This window comes from Caretta caretta, chromosome 7 (genome assembly GCF_965140235.1).
Source record: "Caretta caretta isolate rCarCar2 chromosome 7, rCarCar1.hap1, whole genome shotgun sequence".
NCBI lineage: Eukaryota > Metazoa > Chordata > Testudines > Cheloniidae > Caretta > Caretta caretta.
The window spans coordinates 92,872,114-92,899,173 of record NC_134212.1 but is presented as its reverse complement, the minus strand read 5'-3'; the positions used below and the strand labels follow the sequence as shown (position 1 = coordinate 92,899,173).

General features: G+C 41.3%; 1 protein-coding gene and 1 long non-coding RNA gene across 3 annotated transcripts in view; one reads left to right on the top strand and one right to left on the bottom strand.

Annotated features, from left to right (window-relative positions):
• The window catches only part of LOC142072812 (uncharacterized), a 44,329-nt gene extending 24,300 nt beyond the window's left edge, over positions 1 to 20,029 (top strand). The window contains exons 2-3 of the long non-coding RNA XR_012669391.1: positions 12,857 to 12,982; positions 16,978 to 20,029. This is a non-coding gene — a long non-coding RNA (uncharacterized LOC142072812). The remainder of the gene's footprint in view (positions 1 to 12,856; positions 12,983 to 16,977) is intronic.
• Positions 1 to 27,060, bottom strand: part of PCGF5 (polycomb group ring finger 5) — a 65,775-nt gene that overhangs the window by 17,466 nt on the left and 21,249 nt on the right. For both annotated transcript variants that reach the window (XM_048856608.2, XM_048856604.2), the window contains exons 4-7: positions 21,222 to 21,277; positions 21,049 to 21,108; positions 7,635 to 7,783; positions 1,509 to 1,607 (exon numbers count right to left, since the gene is read on the bottom strand). In XM_048856608.2, coding sequence (XP_048712565.1) covers positions 1,509 to 1,607; positions 7,635 to 7,783; positions 21,049 to 21,108; positions 21,222 to 21,277 — 364 coding nt within the window. The remainder of the gene's footprint in view (positions 1 to 1,508; positions 1,608 to 7,634; positions 7,784 to 21,048; positions 21,109 to 21,221; positions 21,278 to 27,060) is intronic.

Below are 27,060 nucleotides of genomic sequence, written 5' to 3'. Positions count from 1 at the left end.
TTAAAAAAAAATGATGACATAGTCCAACAGATATAAAATTGTTACTTTAAATGAAATCATAAGTGAATCTCTTAGGTATTTAATAATCCCACCAGAGACTCTTAGTGCATGAACCATACATTGACTTAAATAACATGTTGAGAAATGTCAATGCAGATGAATTCCCCCTAAAATATTGATTTTATTAATCCTATACAGTTATCTGAGTAAAGAGAAAAGCTTTACAGTGTGCCTTGGAAGATGCTCTGAACATTGCAATACTCTTTCAGTCCTAAGGATACACACATGACTATCACACTTTCCTGCTTATTAAAAAACATAAGAATAACCCAAAAATGCAAATACCATTCTTCATTAATTGAGGACTTAGGGCAGGAGAAGGAAGCAATGTGATGAAGTGAGATAAGTCTGTGAGAAGCATTTCTACAAAAATGGCATTGTGGGGTCCCCTGTTTATCGTCACTCAGGTCTTATCTCCACTGAGACTTTTTAGAAATTTTCCTATTGCTGCTTAGCAGAGGAGCTGCTCCACTGACTAGTTGAATATTACTTCTCCACCTCACACAGGTATGGTGAGGGCAAATATATTAAAGATCATGAGGTGTTCAGATACTATGGTAATGGAGGCCATATAAGTTCTTAGACATAGGCTAGTCTATCAGAACTGGGCTGCTTTTCACATTACACAGTAAAAATGAAGAATCACTAATGAAACTGCAGAATGTTTTGGTTAGGTGGTGTCTAGTTACCACTCCTCCTTTCTCAGCAGTTATAGCTATAGGGCTCACTTTTGTTATTAACTATATAAAAGGAGGCAAGAAGAGAAAACAGACCTGTATATCAAAAAACTGAAAAGATAACTAATACGTAAGTATTACACAGATTCTGTTATGGATACTGTGACTTTCCAGGACCTCTACGACTTCTTCTGGGGCAGGGCTGGAGCTGCTGTCAGCCCTGGGCTGCCAAAGCAGCTGGCCGGGGTTGGGTCAGCCCCTGTTGCAGGAGCAGCATGGGGGCTGGAGCAGTGACCCCCCGGAACAGCTGACTAGCGGCTAGCCCCGGGGCCACCGAAGAAGCTGGCTGGGGTTGGGTCAGTCCCTGCCACAAGAGCTGTGGAAGGGCTGGAGCAGCTGTCCCTCCCTCCCCAGAGTATTTTTAGTAAAAGTCAGGGACAGGTCGCAGGCAACAAACAAAAGTTCACAGAAGCCCTGACTTTTACTAAAAATACCTGTGACAGAATCTTAACCTTACTGATAAAACAAAATGATGGTCACTCCAAAGCTGAGCAACAAGCAGTATTTATATGAAGGTGCCTGGGTAGCAAGTGCAGTTGGGTGCTCCATTTTTTAAGTGCCCTTTAGTGGGCATGGCTCATTTCCAGGTTTAGAAAACCTTGTACCAGAGACTGAATACTGCCTTGTACCCACTGATTGAGTTATTTTAAAAAGCCTTTGTTTAGCTGAAGCTTAAATTTATATTTTGCAGTTTGGGGCAGGGGAACTTACCTCATAAGAACTCGGAAGCTTTAATTTTAAACTGAGAAACTTTTTGATGGTTCCCACAGTCACTCGTGTAGAACAGCGGATGAATTTCTTCATTAAACCCTAAAGGAACATATCAGAGTCGGGGTGTTAGATATTTTGAAACACAGCACCCTCACTTAAATAGCATGTATGCAACTTTTGCTACAAGAATATTTATTAGAGTGGGCATGTTTACTGTTAACTAATTTTACTGTAGTGCCTATATTTATTTAGTTTTATTATTAATTCATGAAGGATGTGTATAACTTTCTGGAAGGCTTGATTTTTTTATTAATCCAAGGTAGGCTGGTGACATTTACACTGCCACAATTTTCTTGGGCAGTAAAGACCCGGTGTTTGGCTGAGTTAGAGCACCCCCAATCTGCTACTGCTTTGCACTGGCTAGTTTGAAAATACCATAGATATTTGGAACAGCTAGCCCATCCTATTCAATGGGTCTGTATAAAGTATCTACACTCACTTTAGGTCTTTTCTTGTTCCATATAAATTCTAACAACAACCTTTGTATTCCTGCAAGGATTTTATCTGAGATAATCACAGAAAGATTTTGAAACAAGATAGATATTCTTGGCAAAACGTTTATTTTGAATGGACTCTTCTTCCTAACCAAATTGCATACTCGCTCCAGTCCTCTGCATCTTTTTTCATTTGCTGAAATAGTTGTTTGACATTTAAATCATAGAGCTCTTCTAGGTTGTCTGAGATTTAAATTCCCAGGTATCTTGTAGAATTTGTTGCCCATTTGTACCTTCAAATTTTCTGGAGCAGACTTTTCAGAATCTGGCAAATTTATAGCTAGCATTTCAGATTGGATTTAAAGTAAATTATGTCACTTTCCCAAAGTCATGGATTTCTTTAGAAATTTATTTTAGGGAAATATTTGGCTTAGTTAAAAATAATATGACAGTACTTGTATTTAAAGATACGTTCTGATAATTTTTTTGTTCAATATTTTCATTAATGATCTGGAGGATGGCGTGGATTGCACCCTCAGCAAGTTTGCAGATGACACTAAACTGGGAAGAGTGGTAGATACACTGGAGGTTAGGGATAGGATACAGAGGGACCTAGACAAATTAGAGGATTGGGCCAAAAGAAATCTGATGAGGTTCAACAAGGACAAGTGCAGAGTCCTGAACCTAGGAAGGAAGAATCCCATGCACTGCTACAGACTAGGGACTGAGTGGCTAGGCAGCAGTTCTGCGGAAAAGGACCTAGGGGTTACGGTGGATGAGAAGCTGGATATGAGTTAACAGTGTGCCCTTGTTACCAAGAAGGCTAATGGCATTTTGGGCTGTGTAAGTAGGAGCACTGCCAGCAGATCGAAGACTGTGATCATTCCCCTCTATTCGGGATTGGTGAGGCCTCATCTGGAGTACTGTGTCCAGTTTTGGGCCCCACTCTAAAAGAAGGATGTGAAAAAATTTGAAAGAGTCCAGCGGAGGGCAACAAAAATTATTAGGGGGCTGGAGCACATTACTTATGAGGATAGGCTGAGGGAACTGGGATTATTTAGTCTGCAGAAGAGAAGAATGAGGGGGGATATGATAGCTGCTTTCAACTACCTGAAAGGGGGTTCCAAAGAGGATGGATCTAGACTGTTCTCAGTGGTACCAGATGATAGAACAAGGAGTAATGGTCTCAAGTTGCAGTGGGGGGAGGTTTAGGTTGGATATTAGAAAAACTTTTTCACTAGGAGGGTGGTGAAGCACTGGAATGGGTTACCTAGGGAGGTGGTGGAATCTCCTTCCTTAGAGGTTTTTAAGGTCAGGCTCGACAAAGCCCTGGCTGGGATGATTTAGTTGGGGATTAGGTCCTGCTTTGAGCAGGGGGTTGGACTAGATGACCTCCTGACTTCCCTTCCAACCCTGATATTCTATGAAGTTCCTGCAAGTTTTACCCTGTGATAGATTCATTGTTCTTTGTGCAAAAGGCTCCATGCCAGTGAAAAAGTAATGGACAATGGACATCCTTGCCTAGTCCCTCTGTGTAATTCAAACAGTGTTGATTTAACCCCAGTAACTTGCACAGCTGCTTTTGGACCGGTGTAAAAAGCAATTATCTATTTAAGGAACTGGGGGTCAGCATCCATAAGGGGCAGGACTTGAAATAGAAAGTTCCACTCTATTTTACCAAAGGGTTTCTCTACAAGAACCAATAACAAAAGAAATAAATCTTTACTCGATTCAGCATTTTGGATGATTCCAAGTACTTTCTGAATATTGTCTGACATTTGTCTCTAATTAATCAAGTTTGATCTGGATTTATATAAGCTGAGAGCATGGAGTTTTGCAATTGGCTAGCTAGTATTTTTGCTAAAATATTTATGTTATGATTCAACAGTGCATAAAGTAAGATCTTTTCCTACTTTAGGGAGAATAACAGTAGCTTCTTTCATAGGTTGTGGAAGTTCTTCCTTTAACAGAAAAGGGCAAAAGGTACCTCTTAAGGGACCCACAAATACCTCCTTAAATATCTTGTAAAATTCAGTTGGAACACCATCAGGTCCTGGAGTTTTATCGCTGTTGATGCTTGCTATTGCCTCTAACATTTCTTCTTCTGTTATTTCTTTAACTTAAGTTGCTTAATCAATTTTATCTTTGGCAAGCCTGCTATTTACAGATATTTCTGAATAGCTTCAGAGCTTGGATAATCTGACATACTGAGGTTTTTATAATAAGCAGCAAAAATAGCACATATTTCATTAGGGTGTGTAATTATCTTTTGCTGATTGTTTTTACTTACTGGAATAACACGTTGCTGTTGAATCCCTTTAAACTTTTGAGTCAAAAGATTATCATTTTTATTTCCTTTTCCATAAGACATCTGCTTTGGATACCTACAGGATTTTTCAGTGGCATCTGTCATCAACATATTCAGTTTCCCCTTATATTAGTTAATCGTTGATGTTCTTCTTTTGAACCTATTTGTATGACTTTCTTGTAATCTTTTAATCTCCCATTCTAGTTCTGTTTTTTTCTTGAGCTCTTTCTTTCTTCAATTGAGAGTTCTGCTTATTCAAATGGCCCCTAAATACAGTTTTACCTATCTCCCAGATAAGACCTCTTTTTATATTGTATAATATAAATATCAGATCATTGTATATCATTAATCTGAAAGTATTTAACAATATCCTCTTTAACTGCTGAAACCCGATCTTTGTCTTGGAGAAGCAAGCAGTTCATTTTCCCCAAAAAAGTCATCTTTAGGACCTATCCCACCTATCAAATACTACTTTCAGCGATGCATGATCTGAACCTGCAATGGTGCCAATTTGTTCAGGTCCTGTCTGCGTCATTAAGGATTTAGACAGAAACAATACATCTAGCCTAGTATGGGTGTGAATAAAATGTATAGTCTCTTTCCCACGGGTGCAGTTCTCTCCTACAATCTGAGATTGCGTTATTAGCACAGAGAAATCAATGCTACACCTGTTTTCCCACCCCTCTTGACTTTTTTGTCAGATCTGTCCCCCTAAAGAATCAGTGTGAAACAGAAGTCTCCTCCAGGTATAATTTCTCCATCCTAAAGTCCTTCAGAATTTTAAAAATCTTAAAAAAAAGATTTGCTTTTCACTGGGAGGCACTGAGCCAACTCTTATTAATAACCCAGCCATGGTGCCCTTCAACAAGCTAAACTGGTCTTTAATGTTAAAACATACATGTTCAGCAAATACATGCACATCTATTTTTTGCTTCAGCCAAAGTAAAGATCTGCCTAAACCAATTACCTTTCATGCCCATAAAGATGCCCCTCCTGAGAATGAGTTTCTTGAAGTACAATAATCTAAGAGCATGTTTTTTAAATTTGGCCAGAACTTTTTCCCTTTTAATGCAATTATTTAGCCCTTTGACATTCAAAGATGTTATTTAAAAGGAAGAGCCATTGAGAATAACTATTTAAGCTTACTGAAAAACTTGAAATTATTGTGATTTTTTTAGCTGTTTGATGGCATGAATCCTTGTGTGTCCGATGTCTCTGGTTTCTAATTGTGTTGCATTCGTGATAGTTTGCCTGAATATGGCTTGATTTCTATTTCTAAACTTCCCTAGCTATTTCCTATAACACTTCCCCTCTGCCTCCCCACTCCTGCCTTTCCCATAGTTTCAATCCAAAACCAAAATACCACCACAGCATATAAATCACTCCCCAAACAAGTGTTTTGCTGAACCCTAAACCTCTGTACTCTCCCCATGAATACTTGGACTGCTTCTCTTGTAATTCAAAGATGGTACATTCTCCACCTATGGGACCTTGACCCTCACCCTCAGGGATTGATTATCACCTGCTAACTTGAATTACATTTGATCCTAAGGGCTCCTCCCCATTACCTCTCTATTGTCAATCTCCTCCATTCCTAGGATACCCCTACCCATTCCCTATTGAACCTTTATTTTCTAAAATGCAGCTATCACAATATTATGCTCATCTCACTTAAAGCAAACACAATACTATTTCCCTTCTAACATTAATACAGTTATTTCACAATTGTTCATTCTTGATGACTTCAGGAAGTCCCTTCTGTATAATCTTTAGCTGATTCCTCAGATATCTGAGTACTCCTGTTCAGGTTCACTTCTGCCACTGACATTACGTTATCAAGAGGATTTGTCTTTTCTTTTCCTAGTCTCCTTTTCTTGGGTTTCACCATCTGCCAGGATTTTTCCAGCATTTTCTCCTTGATTTCTACCTCTGGAGTAGGTGTTCTGATTTTTTTTTTCCCTTGGAGACTCCATCTTCTGAAACCCTGTGCTCTGCTTTACAGGAGGAATTAGTAGGTTCAGAAAGTTGATGGAGGCAGTTTACTTTGCTAACCCCTTACATCTCAGGCTTCAGGAAGACATTTTTGTCCAGCCGCCTGCTGGTCCTCTATTGCATTGCTTTTAACTTTCTTTTAAGGGAATCAACAACATTGACGAAGCAAGTTCTTCCAATGTATCAGTATTTTGTACAGTTTTTAAAAAAATACAGAAATGAGGAAAATATAAAAGGGACATAGGCTAACAGGAAAGGGACACAGTCACATGATAGCTGAACAGATGGAACACTTCTTGAAACCTCTTTGGCTTATAAGAGTAAAAGACTAAAACCTTTTTCAAGTAATCCAGTGAAAACTCTCTAAGGCCCCAATGTTGAGATGTGATCTGTTATTGCAGACCCTAGCGCTTATGTGGTTAACGCTTTTCATCCAACCTGCAAAACACAGAGACCTATCTTGGGAGAAAGAGACATTTCTTGCAACATGTGAGTTATCAAGCTGAGGGAGGGACATGGACACACACACAGTTCTGATGATCCTAGGTCAGAACAAAGACTTTTCTACTGAGTAAGAGTTTCAAATATTGAGCATGATTGTTTAAAATACACACCTACACAGTAAAACATCTTGTAGTATTTGACTAGGTGAGTACTTTGTATCTACCATTTTATGATTTTCTCTCTGCAGCAGTTTGACAATTTGACAGTAAAATCGGCAAGGATTCCTACATAGCTTACTCCCCCTAGAAAGAGTTCAGACATGAGAGAAAGAAAATACCCCTAAGTGCTGGAAGACTGGTAAGCAAGCCTCATCATCTCCATTTTTCAAATAGGGAAAGTGACTTGCCCAAGGTCACAGAACAAGTTAGTGTCAACACCAGGTTTATAGCTCAGAAGATTTGGCTCTCAGTTCCTCAGTACTCGAGCAATCCTTGGGTTAAAAATACTAAATACTTTTTTTGTGAAAGTGATGGGAAGATATTTGAGCCTGTTCATGTTAAGTGGACAAACCACAACAGAAGAAGATCTAAAATATTGTAATACCACGGTGTACATTTCTATTTGGTATTCCAGTTCTCATCCTGTTTTACCACAACATGTGCTAATCCTATAGATTATTGAAAAGGTTAATCACAAATGAGTAATTTTATAGGCAGCGAATTGTGAAAATTGCAAGATTCTTTATAATGCTCCAACCAAGAGAGGATTTTGTTATGGCGACAATGGAGATGGTTATAGGTCATGAACACTGCAAAACTCTCTCCCACAGAAGTTTATCTTAAATTGTCAGGAAATAATAAGCAGCACAGATTCTTTCCAACAACTCACTTTTACTATGTTATCCCCTGACTGCCCATTGTTCCGTAAACAATCAAGGCAAATAGCAATCTGTGGGTCACTCCGATGATAATCTTTATCATCTTGATTTTCATCACCCTCTTCATCTACTTTGGGCTTGTCAGCTTTTGAACTTTCATCTGTAAAATATAAAGATCAGATTATTCAGGTACCATACAATTAAAAGGAATGGTTTGCAATGTCTGGGAATGAATTAGTACACTCATGCATACACACAGAGATATAGATATGAAATCAAAGATATATTTAAAGCTAAATTCTCCCAAATGCATTAAAATGCTTTGGTTCAATTATTTTAAATCTGGCATGTTCTTTAAAAATATGCTATTGGACTGAATTTCATTCAGTGCATTCTTTAAAAACAGCTCAATTTACAAGCCTTGAAAATTGCAGTTTACTACTGAAATTTCAATTTTACATGCACATAAAGGATTGCCAATTTACAGATAGTGGTTAGGCAGGTGGTGAATAGTGATTATGGTAGTCTATTTTTGTGTGTTTACTTCCTGTAATTAATAAAGCTCACATCTCAGAATAAGTCAACCTCATTTAACTATGCAAAACTAACATGCATTAGCTGTGGGATAACTAACATGCATTAGCTATCCTGCAGTAAAGGATAGAGGCGACAAAGCACTGTATTTTTACCATGAAGTATACTAGGCAAGATCAGCCACAGGTGGAGGTACAGTATTGACTTTGCAGTAATATCTACAGGTGCCATGTCTCCACTAAGATTTTACAGCTAATATGTTAAATATACTGCTGTAAACGCCCCCTCCTTTTTTTTTTTTTTTGCAGTGAAGACATAGCCTCTGTAACTATGTGTTCTTATCAGTTACCTTTTATCCTCCTTCACCCATTCCCTCCATTTATTTGTTACACCCACTTGTTGCATCTTAATTTACACTGTAAACTTTTCAGGCCATGGAGTGTCTCCTACCATGTATGTTACAGTGCCCAGCACAATAGAGCCCAGTATCAGCGGAAGCTTCCTAAAAGTGGGGGGAAGTGGGGGGAGCCCCACTGGTGACAGCCCCTAGGCCCCACCTCTGCACTGCTCCTTCTCCTCAAGCCCCTGCCCTCATGCTGCCCCTCACCCCCAAGGCCCCGTCCCCGCTCACTCTTCTCCGCCCCTGCCTCACCCCTCACTCGCCCTCATGGCTGGTAAAAAGTGCATAGCCCTCCCACTTTTAAAAGTGCGGGGGCCGTGGCCCCCTGACCCCCCCATTCTGGTGCCCCTGACAGAGTCCCAATCCTAACAGGCACCTCTGGGTGTTTTTGTAATACAAATAATACTAATCATACAGCAAATTAAAATGGTGTGTTTCTAACTGGCTTAGCTTTTAACAAGTTTGGAAGACAACATACAACACACCTATTATATACACCTAATAGTACAGGGGTGGGCAAACTTTTTGGCCTGAGGGCCACACTTGGTTTCCAAAATGGTATGGAGGGCCGGTTAGGGGAGGCTGTGTCTCCCCAAACAGCCAGGTGTGCTCCGGCCCCTGCCTCCTATCCGACCCCCCTGATTCTTACCCCTGACGGCTCCCCCAGGACTCCTGCCCCATCCACTAACCCCTGCTCCCTGTCTCCTGACCACCCCCGGACCGCCACCCCTGACTGCCCCCTGCTGCCCCATCCAACCCCCTCCTCATTCCTGACTGCCCCCCGGGACCCTGCCCCATCCAACCCCCCCGTTCCCTGCCCTCTGACCCCCCCAACCCCTATTCACACCCCCGAACTCCCCTGCCCTCTATCCAACCTCCCCTCTGCCCCCTAACCGCGCTGCCTGGAGCACCGGTGGCTGGCAGTGCTACAGCCGCGCCGCCCAGAGCACCAGGTCGGGCCGCAGCTCTGCACCTGCGCTGCCCAGCTGCCCAGAACGTGGCACAGTGTGCTGAGGCTGCGGGGGAGGGGGAACAGGAGGGGAGGGGCCGGGGGCTAGCCTCCTGGGCCAGGAGCTCAGGGGCCGGGCAGGAGGGTCCTGCGGGCCGGATGTGGCCCGTGGGCCGTAGTTTGCCCACCTCTGTAATAGTGGCAATCTCAGAGTCTTTCTATTTTATTTAGGGGGTTACTAAATAAATGCTGTTCACTGCAGGTACAAAACACTAATTCAACATATCAAGACTAATAAAGTGCTGACATGAGTTACAGAAAAATGAGTAGCTGATAAAAATTGAGAAATAAGAATGAAACTAGGACAAAAGAACAGTTTAAACATTCTGATCTATCAGCTCCAATTCACATGCATGCAAAAACTGGTTTATGAGATAAACAAGTGACTTGAATGGATTACTTTTTGCCGATTCTGATACTCTGTTAAATCAGGTTCTATTATGTTTTTTTATTTCCACCTCAAACTACTCATACATGAATAAAAACAGTTAAAATGTGAAACCAGAATCAAAACTGTATGGAAAACAATCTCTCATGCCTAAAGTAATTAATGAATAAATGCACACATTTTCAGACATAGTACCTTATTCACCTTGTCCACTTTTGTTACTCCAAATTTTTGGAAAGAAAAATATCTTAGACAAGCCAGAAACAAGACATCACTAATCACTGGCACGTTTTCTAGTTGAACAAACCACATTTTTATTTGTCCCTGCAGCTGCTTTTTACCATCTATAAACAGGATATACTGTATCAAACTACCAAGGAAAGTTCTGTGAAATTCCAGGAATTAAACCCCTTCCCTCGAACAGGCAAAGTACATATGACAAGCATTTGTCTGTGGAGAATTATCTGTGCTTCACGGCTTCTGCAGCAAATACAAAACCTTGCATAACTTTAATTTTCAGTAGTTACTAATGTTGAATAATAGAGGAAGCTTCAATTAAGGATCTGGGTTTCCTGTTAAGGCTTTTCCAATACCAGACACTAGGGAATTAGCTAACTTTCAATTAGATAAACAATCCAGGAACATGTGCAAGAGAAATATCTTTCAGGACGCCCGGACAGGAATTCAAACTCCCCTCCCAGGCCTTAAGAGCTCTATGCTATTTCCCAGAAAAGTCCTTGCAGCTATTTCAACTATGATCTTGTCTAGGCAACTGTCCAGGCATCTGGTACAAGCAACCTATTAAAGCATGACTTGATGCGATTGAAAAAAAAAATCTTTTTTAGACTTATAATACTGAATCAGTATCCAAGAAATTTCTTCAAGTCAAAAGAACCAAACCACACATGGCAGAAAAGTCCTTCACACATTACAGTATTAAGCTGCTGCCGGTACCACAAGGAAACACTAGTGAAATTATTCAGTAAGAAATCCATATACTTAATTTCTTTTCAGAGCAGATTTCTAAGCACTTTCTGGGAGTCTAACTTATTCCAAATGCTTCTGTTATGTAAACATATCTATCCAACCTGTAATCTGGACTTAGAAGTGTTTTGCAGATCCAGAACCCCTCAGCCCAAGGTCACCTTTGCTCTAACAGAAAGACCCTATATCTGTGGCAGCATATTTTGGTAGTTTGAGACTTGCGGTGAACAGACCTCACTACTGATATTAATAAAATTATTATAACTTATTCTTAAAACATTAGGTCATAACAAACTTGCTTGTACCTTTACTGAATAGTAACATATAGTTACAAGCAGATTATAGCCAGGGTGCTTGGTGAGTATGACAAACATGTTTTTAGTTATTTATGTTAGGAGGTTTTCTAGCTAATCAAAGGAATTCCAGGAGGCTTCTGCTTCCTGTCACCTCAGGGACAAGTCCCCAAGTATCAAGGGAGATACTTAGGAAGCCTAAGAGTGTTTACAAAAACTTGGAAATGCTGCATTTTTAACTTTATCTTGCTTTAACCTTCTATGCCAATTCCTTTTATGCTATGTTTTGGAAAATGGATGCAAACTTGGTTGTTGTGATTCATACTTTGTATAGAATATTTAACTGGAGTTTTAACTGTAAAAATTGCAACTGTTAAACACAATTTGGTCAAAAGGACTTCAAAAAGAAGAAAGAAGAAGTTACTCACCTTGTACAGTAACGATGGTTCTTCGAGATGTGTGTTCCTGTGGGTGCTCCACTCTAGGTATCGGTGTGTCCCTGTGCCGGAGATTTCTCGCAGCAGTACTTGGTCGGGGGAAGGGCACGCACAGGAGTCGTCTCGTGCAGCCGTTGGCACATCCTGTAGCACACGCTCTCCCGACAGTCCCTCCGTTGATGAGAGCACTATAAGGCCAACGATAGAGTCTGAGACAAGGCCTTAGGTGATAGCGTAATGCTTTGCAAAAATGTGCTCCGATATCCAGGTTGCAGCTCTACAAATATCTATTAAGGGGACATTGTTCAAGAATGCAATCGATGTCACCATGGCTTGCGTTGAGTGGGAACTGATGCCCATGGGTATGTGGGCACGGGTGTGATGCAGGTGGTAGCAAGTTTGAATACAGGTAGAGACCCATTTGGAAAGTCTCAGAGTGAATACTGTAGAGCCCTTAGAGCGCTCTGCTATAGAGACGAATAGTCTTGGTGACTTGCGGAAAGGTTTAGTTCTGTCCAAGTAGAAGGCTACAGCCCGTCTGACATCTAGCATGTGCAATGTTGCTTCTCGAGAGTTGTTATGTGGCTTGGGATAGAAGGCAGGTAAAGTTATGGTTTGGTTAATATGAAAATTTGTAGCCACTTTGGGCAAGAATTTTGGGTGAGGACATAACAATTTTGTCTTTGGTAAATACAGTGTACGGTGGTTCAGCCATAAATGCTCCTATTTCACTGACACATCTGGCAGACATGATTGCCACTAGGAATGCAGCCTTCATTGACATATGAAGGAGTTAGCAGGTTGCTAGAGGTTTGAAGGGTGGTCTTGTGAGACATTTGAACACAAAAGACTGAGATCCCATGGTGGTGCAGGTTGGCATGCCTCTGGGTACATGTTCTGTATACCTGCTAGAAAGCGCCATTTAATCGGGTGAGCGAATATTGGAGCCCCTTCTATCTGTTCGTGGAGGGCCATAACGGCAGCGAGGTGTACTTTAATAGAGCTTATGGCTAACCCTGTTTCCTTAAGTTCTAGTAGGCAGTCTAGAATCATAGAGAGAGGCGCCTTGGCCACATTCAGCTGTTTTTGCTGACACCAAAGGGAGAATCTTTCCACTTATGGCGGTAAGTATTTCTAGTGGTGAGGGGACAGCTATTTAGTAATACCTGTTTTACTTTCTCCGAACAGAGGAGCCATGCTTTGAGATGAAGTTTCGCTGGGTCTGGATGGAGCGTCAGGCTCTTGTTCTGGGACAGGAAGGAGATCCATCCGGAAAGGCAGTGGTTGTGGGGCATAGACTGCTAGACGTGAGAGGTACGCAAACCAAGTCTGTCTGGGCTGTGTGGGGACAATGAGAATGATGTATGCTTTATCGAGTCATATCTTCTGGATGACCCATGGGATCACTCGTGTTCCTGTGAGAAGTGCCTGCTGAGGTTGTCGGCTGTAATGTTTTGGCACCCTGGTAGGTATGATGTTGTGATGTTTATATTGTTGCGGATGCAGAAGTTCCATAAATTCATGGCTTCTATGCACAGCGAGTGAGACCTGGCTCCTCCTTAGTGATTGATGTAAAACACGCATGCTACATTGTCGGTGAGAATAGAGATTGAGGTTTCTCGTATGAGAGGGAGGAAGCGTCAGCATGCATTGTGTACTGCACGGAGTTCCAGGAGATTGATATGTAGTCGGGTTTCTGTTGCAGACCACTTGCCTTGTACATTGTGGTGACCCAAGTGAGCGCCCCAACCTATCAGGGAGGAATCTGTTGTAATAGTCACTGATGGGTAGTCTTGTTGAAAGGGAATCCCAGAGCATACATTCCCTGGCTTTGTCCACCATTGTAGGGAGAGGATAACCCTGGGTGGTAGTGTCACACGTCTGTTGAGTGTTTGCTGGGTGCATAGATCATGCTCAACCAGTGCTGCAGAGAGCGCATATGGAGTCTGGCATACTTTACTACGAAAGTCGTAGCTGCCATACATCCCAGAATCTGGAGGCATGTCCTCACTGAAGTTTGTGGGCTGACGGTCACCATGGAAATAAGATTGGTCAATGTAGTGAATCTGTGGTTTGGCAATATTGCCTTGGCTTGTATGGAGTCTACGTCGGCTCCAATAAACTCCAATTGCTCGGTTGGTTCCAGGGTGGATTTCTTTTCATTTATCTGTAGACCTAGGTGGTGAAACAGGTCTATTGTGGTCTTCAGCATGCCTGCTGTTTTTTGTCGGTTGGTACCCTTGAGAAGACAATCGTCCAAATAGGGGGTGATGATGACTCCTTTGCATTGTAAATGTGCTGCTACTACCGTGAGCGTTTTTGAGAACATGCGGGGAGCAGGGGACAGTCCGAAGGGAAGGACCCTGTATTGGTAGTGATGGGTCCTACTGTGAACCTCAGGAACCGTCTGTGGGCAGGATGTATTGTAATATAGAAGTATGCATCTTGGAGGTCAAGGGCTGCAAACCAGTCCCCCCATCTAGCGCTGGGATTATTGGGGCCACAGTGACCATTTTGAACCTGCGGTTGCATACGAACCTGTTGAGTTTTCGGAGATCTAAGATTGGTCTCCATCCCCCTCCTTTCTTCTCTGTCAGGAAATATTTGGAATAAAAACCCCCTCCCTCGGTATTGATGTGGTACTGGTTTTACAGCACCCAGCAGTAGGAGGTGCTCTACCTCCTGCTGCAGAAGGTGCTCGTGACAGGGGTCCCTGAAGAGGGACGGGGAAGGGGGGACTGTGGGGGGGGGGATAGCTGTGAAAGGAATGGTGTAGCCAGACTGCATGATCTCCAAAACCCATTGATCTGTCGTTATCACAGCCCAGGCATGGTAAGCTGGGCATAGACGGTGATCAAAATTGTGGGATGGGGTATCTATTGGCGCTAGAGGTGTGGGGAGGTCGTGCATACTCTTGACCATGACTTCAAAATTGTGGCTTAGATGTAAATGGACAGGTGGACGAGGCCTGGTTCTGTGGAGCTCGTCGTCTCTGGGCCCGTTGTTTGGGTCTGTTCTGAGTGAAGTATCTTGCTTGTTGACGGTTAAACAAGGCGTCTCGTGACCTCTAGTATGGTGTAAAGTGAGGGCGTTTGTCTGGCGGTGGGTGTATGTCTAGTGTATGCAGCATTGCTCGGGAGACCTTCATGGTATGGAGGATGTTGTCTGTTTGAGACAAGAATAGTTTATCCCTATCGAAGAGGAGGTCCTCCACTTTTATTTGTAGTTCTTTTGGAATTCCCAAAGCCTGCAACCATGATGTTCTTCTCATTACGACAGCTGTTGCGGTTGTTCGGGCAGCTGTGTCCGCTACATCCATTGAGGCTTGCAGCACTGTGCGGGCTATTAACTGACCCTCATCGATAAATGAGTTGAGGACGTTTATGCTATGTTTATGCTTTATCCTCCACAAGCTCTTGTATTTTACTGTAGTTAGAGTAGTTGTAATTTGCTAGTAGAGCAGAATAGTTGGCAACTCTACGCAGAAGGGTGGCTGACAAGTAAACTTTTCACCCAAAGAGGTCCAGTCTCTTGTGTTCTTTATCTTGCAGTGAGGAGCAGAAATGAGGCTGTTTACTGCGCTGATTAGCAGCCTCTACTACCAGAGAACAGGCTTGAGGGTGTGAAAACAAAAATTCCATGCCTTTGGCTGGAACGAAGTATTTTCTGTCAGCCCTTTTGTTGGTGGGTGGTGCCGATGCTGCTGTTTGCCATATTACCTCTGCAGGCTCCATTATAGCCTCATCCATGGGGAGGGCAATCCTGGTCGATGATGCTGGTTGTAAGATTTTTAACAACTTCTGTTGTTTCTCCTGCACCTCATGCAAGGCAATTTCTTGGCTGTCTGCTACTCTTTTGAAGAGTTCTTGGAACCGTTTCAGGTCATCTGGTGTCGTAGGGGTAGACGGCGTCACTGCTTCATCTGGTGCAGAAGATGAGTGTGGGGCACGTGGTGAATCATCCAGGTCTGCCTGAGATAGTATCTCTTCCTCTTCTATCTCTGTCTCAGGGGGGTCAGAGGTTTCTCTGTGTGGTAATGATGGGTGTACCCTGGAACCTCTTGTTGCTGGGGAAGGGGGACCAGAATAGGGGCTCTGGTATGTGGGCCAAGGACCCCATTGTGGCCACTGCATGGGCTAAGGTGGTAATGGGTAAGGCCAGTGCTGTGCATACCAGGGCTGTAAATGCTTGGAGGGATGAGGCTTAGCATTCCACGTAGGTCTCATTTGTGATGGGGATGAACGTTGAGAGGAGACGCCATTGTCCTGCACATCTCCTTCCTTGCCACTATGCATGGAGAGTGGTGCAGGAGATGAAGGATGGTACCGCGCTATGTAGCTCGGGGAGTGTTCAGTGCCGAGCAGCGGTGACTGTGGTGCTGAAGAAACTGCTATGTCAGCAGGATGCAGGAGTTGTGCTGGTCCTGCCTTGGGGTTGTGGTCGACCGTTGGAGCACCAACACGTACTGGGTTCGGCTTGTTAGGCGGCAGCAAGTCTTGGGTCAGTGCCGGTGGTGGCAGCATTGACCGCGGTGCCGCTGCCTGTGCCGTGCTCTGCACCGGGGTGTGCTGTGGAGGAGACTTGACGTCTCAACTCCTGTGCCGTGCGTTGAGGTTGGGCAGGGCTCCACTGAGGGATGGTGCTGGAGGAGCCCAGTGCCTCGTAAGTGCTAACTCTGGATGAGTGGAGCACTGAGGGTAAAGACCTCGCTGGGGAAGCTCTCTTTTTCTGAGAGACCCTTGCTGGAGAGGTCAAGGCTCGCTTCCTTACAGTTTGGAAGTCAGAGCCTTATCAGAGCTTAGGGATCTCGATTTATGAGACTCCCCGGAGGATGTCTCTCGCGGAGGTTGGGGGGATTTCTCCAGGACAAGCACTTTCAAGCGGAGATCCCTGTCACGTCTTGCCCTTGTTGTTAAGTTGGTGCAATGTATGCATTTCTGGGAGATATGAGTTTCTCCCAGACAGCGAATGCAGGATGTGTGGCCATCATCAGTTCACGGCAGGAGTCACACTTTTTAAATCCTGTTGAGCCCGGCATGATTGCAGTTAAGCCTCTCCCACCTCTCTAGAGATAAGGCAATGGTAAACAGAAACTATTCCCAAAGGGGAGTTAAGGAGAGAAAAAGTCTTTTTCGTTCTTCTCTTTTCCTTTCCTTTCCTTTTTTTTTTTTTTTTTTTTAAGAAAAACATCTAAGAGAAATTAATGAAACTATGTAATTATGTATAGACTAAGACCAACTAAACAGTGTAACTAAGTATAGACTAAAAAGAAGTTCCTATGTAACTTGCAACTTTTTTTTTTTTAATAGAAAGTATCAAAGAGAGCACTGCCGCGGAAATCTGTCTGCAGCCGAGGACGGTTGGGGGAGTGCGCACTACAGGAGGTTCTAACGGTTGCACGAGACGACTCCTGTGGGTGCCCTTCCCCCGACCGCGTACTGCTGTGAGAAATCTCCAATCTCCGGCGCAGTGACGCACCAACACCTAGAATGGAGCACCCACAGGGACACCACTCGAAGAGGAACACTGAAGATCCTTATCAAAGACATAAAACCCAGGAGTATAGCGGGTCTCTGCAAGCTCCCCTTTCTAAGAAAAAAAACACTGTAGTAAACCCAAACAAAAGAATGCTGGAAATATCCTTATTGAAATGGGTTTCTTTCACAATCACTCTAAAATCTTCATTCTGGAAATGCTAGGAAAAATGCCTTACAGAAAATTTTTGTTTATTTCTTAAATGTTGAAATGGCGTATCTGCAAGTATTCTAAGTGAATGAAAAACATTTAATATGGTTTGTTAATATCATGGCTATGGTAAAATGCTTTATGTACCAACCTGAAATTTAATAACCTTGCTAAACTGATTTCTAATCTAAGAAGCCTTTTAAGTATAGAATATATATATCTTGATGGGAGCTTTATTAATTATTTAATATGTAAGCAATCCCCTCCCCCAAGTCAGGAAGAATCATCTCTCCAAAAATTATGATGAATCAATAAATTCTGTAATGACCATTTAAGCTAGAGACCCTCTTTAAAAGTTATTTAATTTTAAAAAAGACTGTAAAACTGAAAATGTTTATATTAAGAGCGTCTGGAGTTTTTACAAACAGAATTTCATTTCCTGCTGAACCCTAATGAAACTGAAGAGATCTCTGAGGCCATGTCTACCCTACAGACTTAGTTTGGTATAACTACATCACTCAGGGGTGTGGATTGTTCACACCAGTAGTTATACTGACCAAACCCCTTGTATAGAAAGCGCTATGTCAGTGTGAGAGGTTTGCCCGTCAACACAGCTAGCGCCTCTTGTGGAGGTGGAGTAACTACGCCAACGGGAGGAGCTCTCCCATAGGCATAGGTGTGTCTTCACTTATACATTACTCTAGTTCAGCTGTGCCGTTGCCACCTTTTAAGTGTAGATCTGCCCTCAGGAAATGGACTGAATAATAATAATAATACTAATAACAAAAAAAAAAGATAAAACTAACTTTAAAAGATTATCTGAGGATAAGAGAACAAAGGCAATTAGAAGTATGCGGCAAATTCATTAAACAGATTGTGTGCTCAGGAGCTGAAGGTGTGACCAAAACCAGGCATGGAGCCCATGAAAGTATAACGGCAGCCAACCTTGAATCTAAAGAGACCTGAAAGAGGTGTATTTTCCTATAATTCCATTAAAATAGAAAGAAGAGTATAAAACTCTTAAGTGACCACCCTTCACTCACACTCTCTGCTACCCTGCTCAAGCACTCCTACAGTCATCCTATCGATCTCTACAAGCAAGCTGCCACAGACACCTGAGAAGAAAAAGAAGGTAACAACTGTGACAATCAGGGCGCAGACACCCCAGGGAGAACAGGTGTGTCTGAACCCGAGAGAATAAGCAACTGAATCAACTGGTTGTATACAGTGTTATTGTGTATAAGTATATGCCAAGTAAGGTCTTTTATGAAAGCTTGTAATGTTCTGACCTTGATGGTCATTAGGTGATATGTACACAGATTATGGTTATGAATGTGTGTGTGTGTGTGTGTGTAGAAAATCGTAATAACTGTGGTGCAACTACAGCATCACCTCAGAACAGAGGGTGAAGTAATCAGGCAGAGAAGGGCATCTTCCAGGTCAGTTGTTTACATGAAACCAACTTCAAATACCCACCCATTGTCCAGCCAGGAAGATACAATGGTGGATCATTAAAGTTAATGGAAAGACATTTAAACTGAAAAGAAAACTAAGGAAGGAGGGAGTTTCCCCTGCTCTGTGTATCCATGAATTACCAGAGCCTGACAGAAAGGGAAAAAAAAAAAAAAAAAAAGGCACACCCTGTTAAAAGAGAAGAGGGTTTGAAGTGAAGGCTATCCAAAAACTGAGGGCCAGCCTCTAAGCTGGGTGCTATCTGGGAAACATGGGATCCCCTGTAGATCAGAGGGTATATGCTGGGAAACTGTTCAGAGGCAATAGGTAACTTGTATGAGAAAAGGGAATTTAACTAACATAGAAGTGTAAAGACCGAGACTCCATCTTTATATATATTTTCTGTGTAACGTGTGTTTGTTTTTCCTCCCTATTCCATCTTTGAATTTATGATTTTTCTATCAAACAAAACTTTGGTTTATTTTTACTGCAAGCAAGAGTTTGTTGTGCAAACTGTATGGAGTGTGTGTGCCCAAGTGAACTCATGACTGGGGGCAGGTTTCACTCCTTCAGGGGTGACAAACCGGAGGAGAAAAGTCCAAGTGTCTGGTAGTTAAGAACTTGGGCAGACAGATTTGGGAGAGACTCGAGACTAGAAGGGCTAGTGGGATCAGCCCTGCAACGAGTAACTAGGCAGGTGGAAGCCAGGGTTGAGACCTTTATGCTTGTAGGCTGGCTACTGGTGTCAAAACTCTGAGCTCTTATAGCATAGCAGTAAAGCACCCAAAATTACAACACAGGTGGTGAAAGAATCACCTGGGTGATCCCCAAAATGTCACAACAACCGCACAGTAGGAGCAAAGGCAAGCAACCTTTCAGCCTAGATGACAACCAAGAAGACTTCATCGTGGTGAGATGGAAGTAGCCAGCCTACATAACCCGTTTATATTCTACACTTTGATTTACAAAGCAAAGAAGTCCTTAGATTAACAACTGAACTATTTGAGGAAGATCTAGAAGGACGAACTGGTTAAAAATATATCAATCGTACAATCCTTATAACTGTATAAATTTACAGTAACTGGTAATTTACAGTGTATTTCCTTGACTCTGTTATATTCCTTTATCTTGTAAAGGACACCCTTCTTTTAATGGATCATTATGATGAGTAAATAACACTATCAACAGTTCCGTTTATCTTTAATAAAAATTAATAAATAAATATATTTGTCTTAAGTTTATTTAATATGTACTTCTAATTATATCTGGTACTTTGTAGTGGACTAGTAAAGTTTTGTCTAAATTGTACTATAGGCTAACATTAAAATAATTGTATTAATAGGAAGAGAAAAAATTAAAGTTGTCCCTGTAATGTTTGCCAAATGTAAATGTACAAAGTACTAGTGAGGTAGGAAATATTATTTTTTCAAACTGCAAAGAGGATATTATAAACAGAAAATATATAAAAAATTTATAAAAAGAGTACTTGACAATGCCTCTTTGAAACAGATGATCCTCATACAGCATAATAAATCTCTCTTTGGATTGACAGTGTGTCTTTAAATGGTTTACAAAAAGTCAAACACGCTGTGGCATCCAAATCATGAAGCCAGTTTAGAGAATACAAAACCCCTGGATTTTCTGCACTACTTATCAGCTCAATAAAGGACTCCCAAAGATTTTTAAGACTAAATAGTGAAAGACATCCATTCTGGAATATATATAAAGCAATTGTTTAGCACTTGTGGAAAAATATTTCTGTTACTTGTCAAACCTAATTCTTGACAACCTCCCACTTAACAGCTGGCCAAATTTGATAACAAAAGAAATTAACTGTATATAAAGACTCACGTAGTTCTATGTTTTACCCCTGGTAGATTATAACTAGGATCAAAGTAGAAAACATCAAGTATAAAAGATATTAAGAATTCAAAGCAGAAAGTAGTATGAATCTCAAACATGGGAATATTATTGGGAAATGCAAGTAAAAATAAGGATGAAATTGTTAGATTTAAAATTTACAATTGCTAAATAGACAAACATCAGGGTATCGTGGCCCTGATCCTGTAAACACGTATGCAAAAGTGTAATTTTATGCACCTGTGTAGTTCCAACCACTTAATTCAATGGACCTATACACAAACACCAGTATTTGCATGGGACTGCGGCCTATGGAGGAGCCATTACATTACTGAACAGATACATTATTAAATTTATAGCTAGAACAGCAACAAAAAAATCACCTTGTCCATTTTCTTGAGGTTTGTTTTTCTTCCAAAATTCGATCTCACGCTGAAGTTCCTCTAGTTAACATCAAACAAAAGCAAAGTGATGTTTCAGATCAGCAATATAGAAATATCACTAGAAATGCTGCTTCCAATAACACAAAAAAGGAAGCAAAACTAATCAAACTTACGTTCTCGAAGTCCAGGCACCAGCTTAAATATAATTTCCTCTAATGTGTTATCCAACCTTTCAAGGAAGAAAAAAAAAATTTCTTTCAAAGAAAGAAGATGCCTATGCAGGATTTTAGACACCCCTTATAAGTAATTAAAAACAAATTTAAAAAGCCTCCTAAACAAACATTTCAGGAATTATATAACAATGCTCCTGGTAAGTAATACATCATTCACAGCCCAATAGATTTCAAAATGAAAAAAAAAGAAAAACATGAGAAAAATATATTCACACTTATCTCCTCTCACCCATCCCTTGCACTGATTTGTTACAGAATCAGGCATAACTTCAGGTGTCAGTATTTAAAAAAATACAGAGAAAAAGGGAAGGGGGGAAGAAAGAGGAGAAAAACAATCTCACTATATAAAACATTCATAGTATTTTTCAATTTCTATCACATGCAAATTATTGTGTATCATTGTGAAGTGTTTCACTTAATATTTGAAAAGGACAATTAGAAAAACGATAAAATGTAACCACCCCCCCAACCATTTTAAGATGGTGGCCATTGTAATCAACTTTAAATAATAAATTCATTGACCGTAATGTTTCTCTGGTAAATTTCTGGTTGACTGTGTTTTTTTTCTGGACTAAAGAATGTTGCTATAAACTATTATGCTCATAAGCATTTTTAAGATGTCCATCACTACAGTATCAAGGTACCACCAAACAAAGCAACGACACACCATCTCTTAAAAATAATTAAAAACAGGTAGCCATACAGAAAAATAACCACTGGGTTAATATAGAGTGCTAGCACACAAAAACATTATGTTTCATAAGGTTATAGTTTTGTGTCACAAACTAACAAAAGGAAGGCTACTTACAGATAATGGTAGCAAATATATTTTTATCTCGGTGTGTGTAAACAGACGAGGGTAACTACCTAGTACTGAAGTTGTTTTCTTAAACTTTATGAAACAAGACAGAATATGCGTCTGCTATCACTTCTACCAGCCTGGATAGGAACTCAGTTTCTATGACACTGCTTTTTTATATATTAACAAAACATACAGTTTTCTATAGTAATATGACATCCAAATAATCTTTAGATTAAAAGAGAATGTATGTATTTTGGGTATCAACAATTCAGACTATTGATAAAATAATCTAACAGTTCCATATAAAATATAACTATATATTATAGAATAGTAAAACCATAGGACTAAATTCAATGGTGATATAAAGGGAGGTGCAGATTGGAGTAAGTGCTAGAATAGCATATACACAAATATTGCATTAATTGGGTGTGGGAAATGAAAGTAATTTACACACCACAGAACAGAAGGACAAGATCGAAAACAAAAAGTAAAGTAAAAAATAAAGCAAAGATGATTCCACTCTATTGTCAAGCTGTTAGCAAAGAGGTATAAGAAAGTGGTGGGGTGGGCTTGCTTTTAAACCCTTCTGTAAGTTTCTTTTCCTGATCACCCCACTTTCTGCATCCTGAATTTTGACACTCATTAGGCTAAATCCTTGGTCCCTGTTCTGGCTGCTTTGCTGGGGACTCAACCCTGGACTCCTCCCGCTGAGAATCCCACAGGTGACACAAAGCTAGAGTAGTTTTCAGAGTAACAGCCGTGTTAGTCTGTATTCGCAAAAAGGAGTACTTGTGGCACCTTAGAGATTAACCAATTTACTTGAGCATAAGCTTTCGTGAGCTACAGCTCACTTCATCGGATGCATACTGTGGAAAATACAGAAGATGTTTTTATATACACAAACCATGAAAAAATGGGTGTTTATCACTACAAAAGGTTTTCTCTCCCCCCACCCCACTCTCCTGCTAGTAATAGTTTATCTAAAGTGATCACTCTCCTTACAATGTGTATGATAATCAAGGTTGGCCATTTCCAGCACAAATCCAGGTTTTCTCCCCCCCACAAACCAACAGGATTACCAACAGGAGAGTGGGGGGGGGGTATGGGGAGAAAAGCTGGATTTGTGCTGGAAATGGCCCACCTTGATTATCATACACATTGTAAGGAGAGTGATCACTTTACATAAGCTGTTGCCAACAGGAGAGTGGGTTTGGGGGGGGGGGACGGGACCTGGATTTGTGCTGGAAATGGCCCACCTTGATTATCATACACATTGTAAGGAGAGTGATCACTTTAGATAAGCTATTACCAGCAGGAGAGTGGGATGGGGGGAGAGAAAACCTTTTGTAGTGATGAACACCCATTTTTTCATGCTTTGTGTGTATAAAAACGTCTTCTGTATTTTCCACAGTATGCATCTGATGAAGTGAGCTGTAGCTCACGAAAGCTTATGCTCAAATAAATTGGTTAGTCTCTAAAGTAAAGCTAGCGTAGTTGGCTCAATGCAACTTGTTTCACTTCTTCACATAGAGGGAGTGATGGAGTGGGACATTCTAGGAGCAGGTCTCAGCACAGAGGGCTCTGCCAGATCCCCCAGGATGCTGATTGGTTGCTGCGAGCATAAGTTAGAGGCTGCTCTAAATTATGCTGGGAATCCTTTTGGCCATCAGCCGCGCAGGATCAAGGAAGCAAAAAGGTGGCTTTGAGCCATCTCCCAACTTTCCCCAAGGAGCGTGAATTTGGCACAGGTGAGAACTGAGGCTACCAGGTGCCAAATTGATGCTAGCTGTGCTACTTTTTCATTTACACTGGTTTGTGATCCAGTTACACCTGACAGGAGTTGCACTCATTTAATCCAGGTCTAAATTTGGTCAATAGACAGCTGTCCTAATAGGTTTTTAAGCCTTTAGTTCATCTACAGTATCTCATAAAAAACCCACCACATACTGTATTTATGGTTAGACACTATGTACAAGGGCGTTTAGAGACTTAAAAATGCAGGGTTTTGATATCAATTCTCTCTCAATTTTCTGATCACTAAAATATGACCCATTGTTTCAATACAGCTGCCAAGAACAGATATAATATTTTCCAGAAAATAACATGCATCTATGTTTTTATTGCTAAAGCTAACAATGTTCTTTTACCTCTCTTAATCTCACCCACTCTCCTGTCCACTTAGTCTATCCTCTTCTTTCTACCTCTTCACCTCTCCTTTTGGTCTCCTCTCCCTCTCTGTTTCCTCTTCTCTCCTGTTTTCTCTTCCTTCCTCTCCTCACTGTTTCATCTCCTCTCACCAACAGTAAAGTACGTTGTTCAGAACCTGGACAACAAACAGGACTCTAAGGCAAACAAATAAGGTACAATATAATAATACTAGGGAAACAGAACAATTCTAGAGTCACTCAGAGGTCACATCACAAATGCAGTGTTTGCTGTTGGATTATGCGAGATGTCTGTTGCGCACTCTACTTGCCCTCACAATAATTAATAATGTAGAAGAGAAAATGCACTCATACACACACCTCCTTTAATTTTCAGCATCAAAATTCAATGAAAAGAGCATGTTATTTTCTGGAAATTATGGTAAATCTCTGTGTTAAAAATACTGAAGTAGTAATTAACATTTTACTAACACCATTATTAATATTTTCTAAACAAAAAGCCCTTAAATTTCCCATTCTTGACCCCTTATCATGCATATTAGATGTTATTAACTTGCAAAACGACAACGTAGCAAACAAAGCTGTTTGAAGCTGTGTGTGTGTATCATCTGAAACTCCTAACTGCAGTTTGTTTATTTAGACTCATGGACTTTAAGGTCATAAGGGACCATCGTGATCATCTAGTCTGACCTCCTGCACATTACAGGCCACAGAACCCCATCCACCTACTTCTGTAACAGAGCCATAACTTATGGTTGAGTTAATGAAGTCCTCAAATCATGATTTAAAAGCAGTGATAATCAGACTTAGGCTTGCAAGTGGTTCTGTAGAATGTCTCCTGAGGCTCTTTGTGGCAGATGATATTAAAACGCTGTGTGATTTAATTATTAACCAATCAGGATGCTTTTACTAGGTTATTAGTCAACTGTAGTTGATAAAATAATAATACTTGGTCAGTCATTTTGCTGTGTGTGTGTGTGTGTGTAAAAATAAATTTAAATAAATAAATAAATAAATTTTTAAAAAATGAATTAACACTACTGTGACTCTTTTGGGTATTGTTGATCACTAATTTGACTCCTGAAGCATGGAGGTCTGAGTATTACTGACGTAAAGACTTCAAGTTACAGAGAATCCACTATTTACTCTAGTTTAAACCAGCAAGTGACCCGTGCCCCATGCTGCTGAGGAAGGCAATCTGCCAATCTGACCTGGAGGTAAAATTCCTTCCTGCCCCCAAATATGATGATCAGTTAGACCCCAAGCATGATGGCAAGACCCACCAGCCAGACACCTGGGAAGGAATTTCACTGTAGTAACTCTGAGTCCTCCCCATGTAGTGTCCAATGTCCAGCAGTTGGAGATATTTGCCACTAGCAGTCACAGATGGACCATATGCCAGTATAGGCAATCTCATCATACCATCTATAATGGTATTCACATACCACATGCTACTATAATAATCTTTGTACAAAATATGCATTGTAAAGTATCATTTGAAAACTAATAACTCACTGGTCAATAATATCATGATTATTTATATATAAAGTTATAAACAGCTAAATTAGGTCTGAAATGTGTTTACCAGACAAGTCTGGGTAAACCAGTTTCTCAAAGACAAAGGACAAGATGACACCTCTAACCAGATATCATAAAAGTAGATGGACAATCATCTATCAAGTGGCCATTTTTTGGCAAGGAAGAGGAGCAAGCACAGCAACTTCTCACTTAAAGTCGTCCCGGTTAATGCTGTTTCGTTCTTATGTTGCTGATCAATTAGGGAACATGCTTGTTTAAAGTTCTGCAATGCTCCCATATAATGTTGTTTGGCAGCCACCTGCATTGTCCACTGCTGGCAGGAAGAGCAGCCTATTGGAGCTAGCTGGTAGGGACTTGGAACCCAGGTGCACCGGCAGCCCCCCTATCAGCTCCCCACTCCCCTAAGTTCCCTGTGCTGTAGCTGCCCGCACTGCCATGTGCTGCTCCTGGGAGCCTCCTGCTTGCTGTGTGGGGGTGTGTGTGGGTGTGTCAGTAGTAACCTTCACTAATTTCAGGGTGGCCCCCACCCCCCTGCTCCTGTCCCCCACTTACCCCTTCTCCATATAGAGCAGGGTGGAGACACGACAGGGCTCTGGACGGGACGGAGGGAGCTTGCTGGTCGCAGCTACTGTCTCAACTTGCTGATCTACTTAAAAAGGCAATGTACTTAGAGTGGTGACAGCATACTTAAAGGGGCAATGCGCATCTCTCTCACACAGGATATGTCTCCTCTCCCTCCATTCGTGCTGCCTTGTAGAGTGTGAGGCTACAATAACAATGTGTTAACCCTTGAGAGCTCATCTGAATGCTAGTTCATCATTTAGCAGTAAGACATTCCCTGGGAAATATCCCACCCTCTTCCACACTCTAACTTCACCACCTCAACTAAGCTTCACAATCATCATTGCTGTGTACAGTATTAAATTGTTTGTTTAAAACTTATACTGTGTGTGTGTATATATGTTTTTTCTCTGATGAAAGAAATTTCCCTGGAACCTAACCCCCTGTATTTACATTAATTCTTATGGAGAAATTGGATTAGCTAAACATCGTTTTGCGTAAAGTTGCATTTTTCAAGAACATACCTACAATGTTAAGCAAGGAGTTACCGTATGAACAGATCTGTATCTTAGCAAACAATAGCCTGAAACCTCTTTCACCACAAGACTCCAACAGTAGCAATGAACTTTAGGGACTGAACTATAAAGTGAGGGGCAAAAACACCCCAAGATATCTCTCCCTATCCATCTCTCTCTCTCTCTCTCTCTCTCTC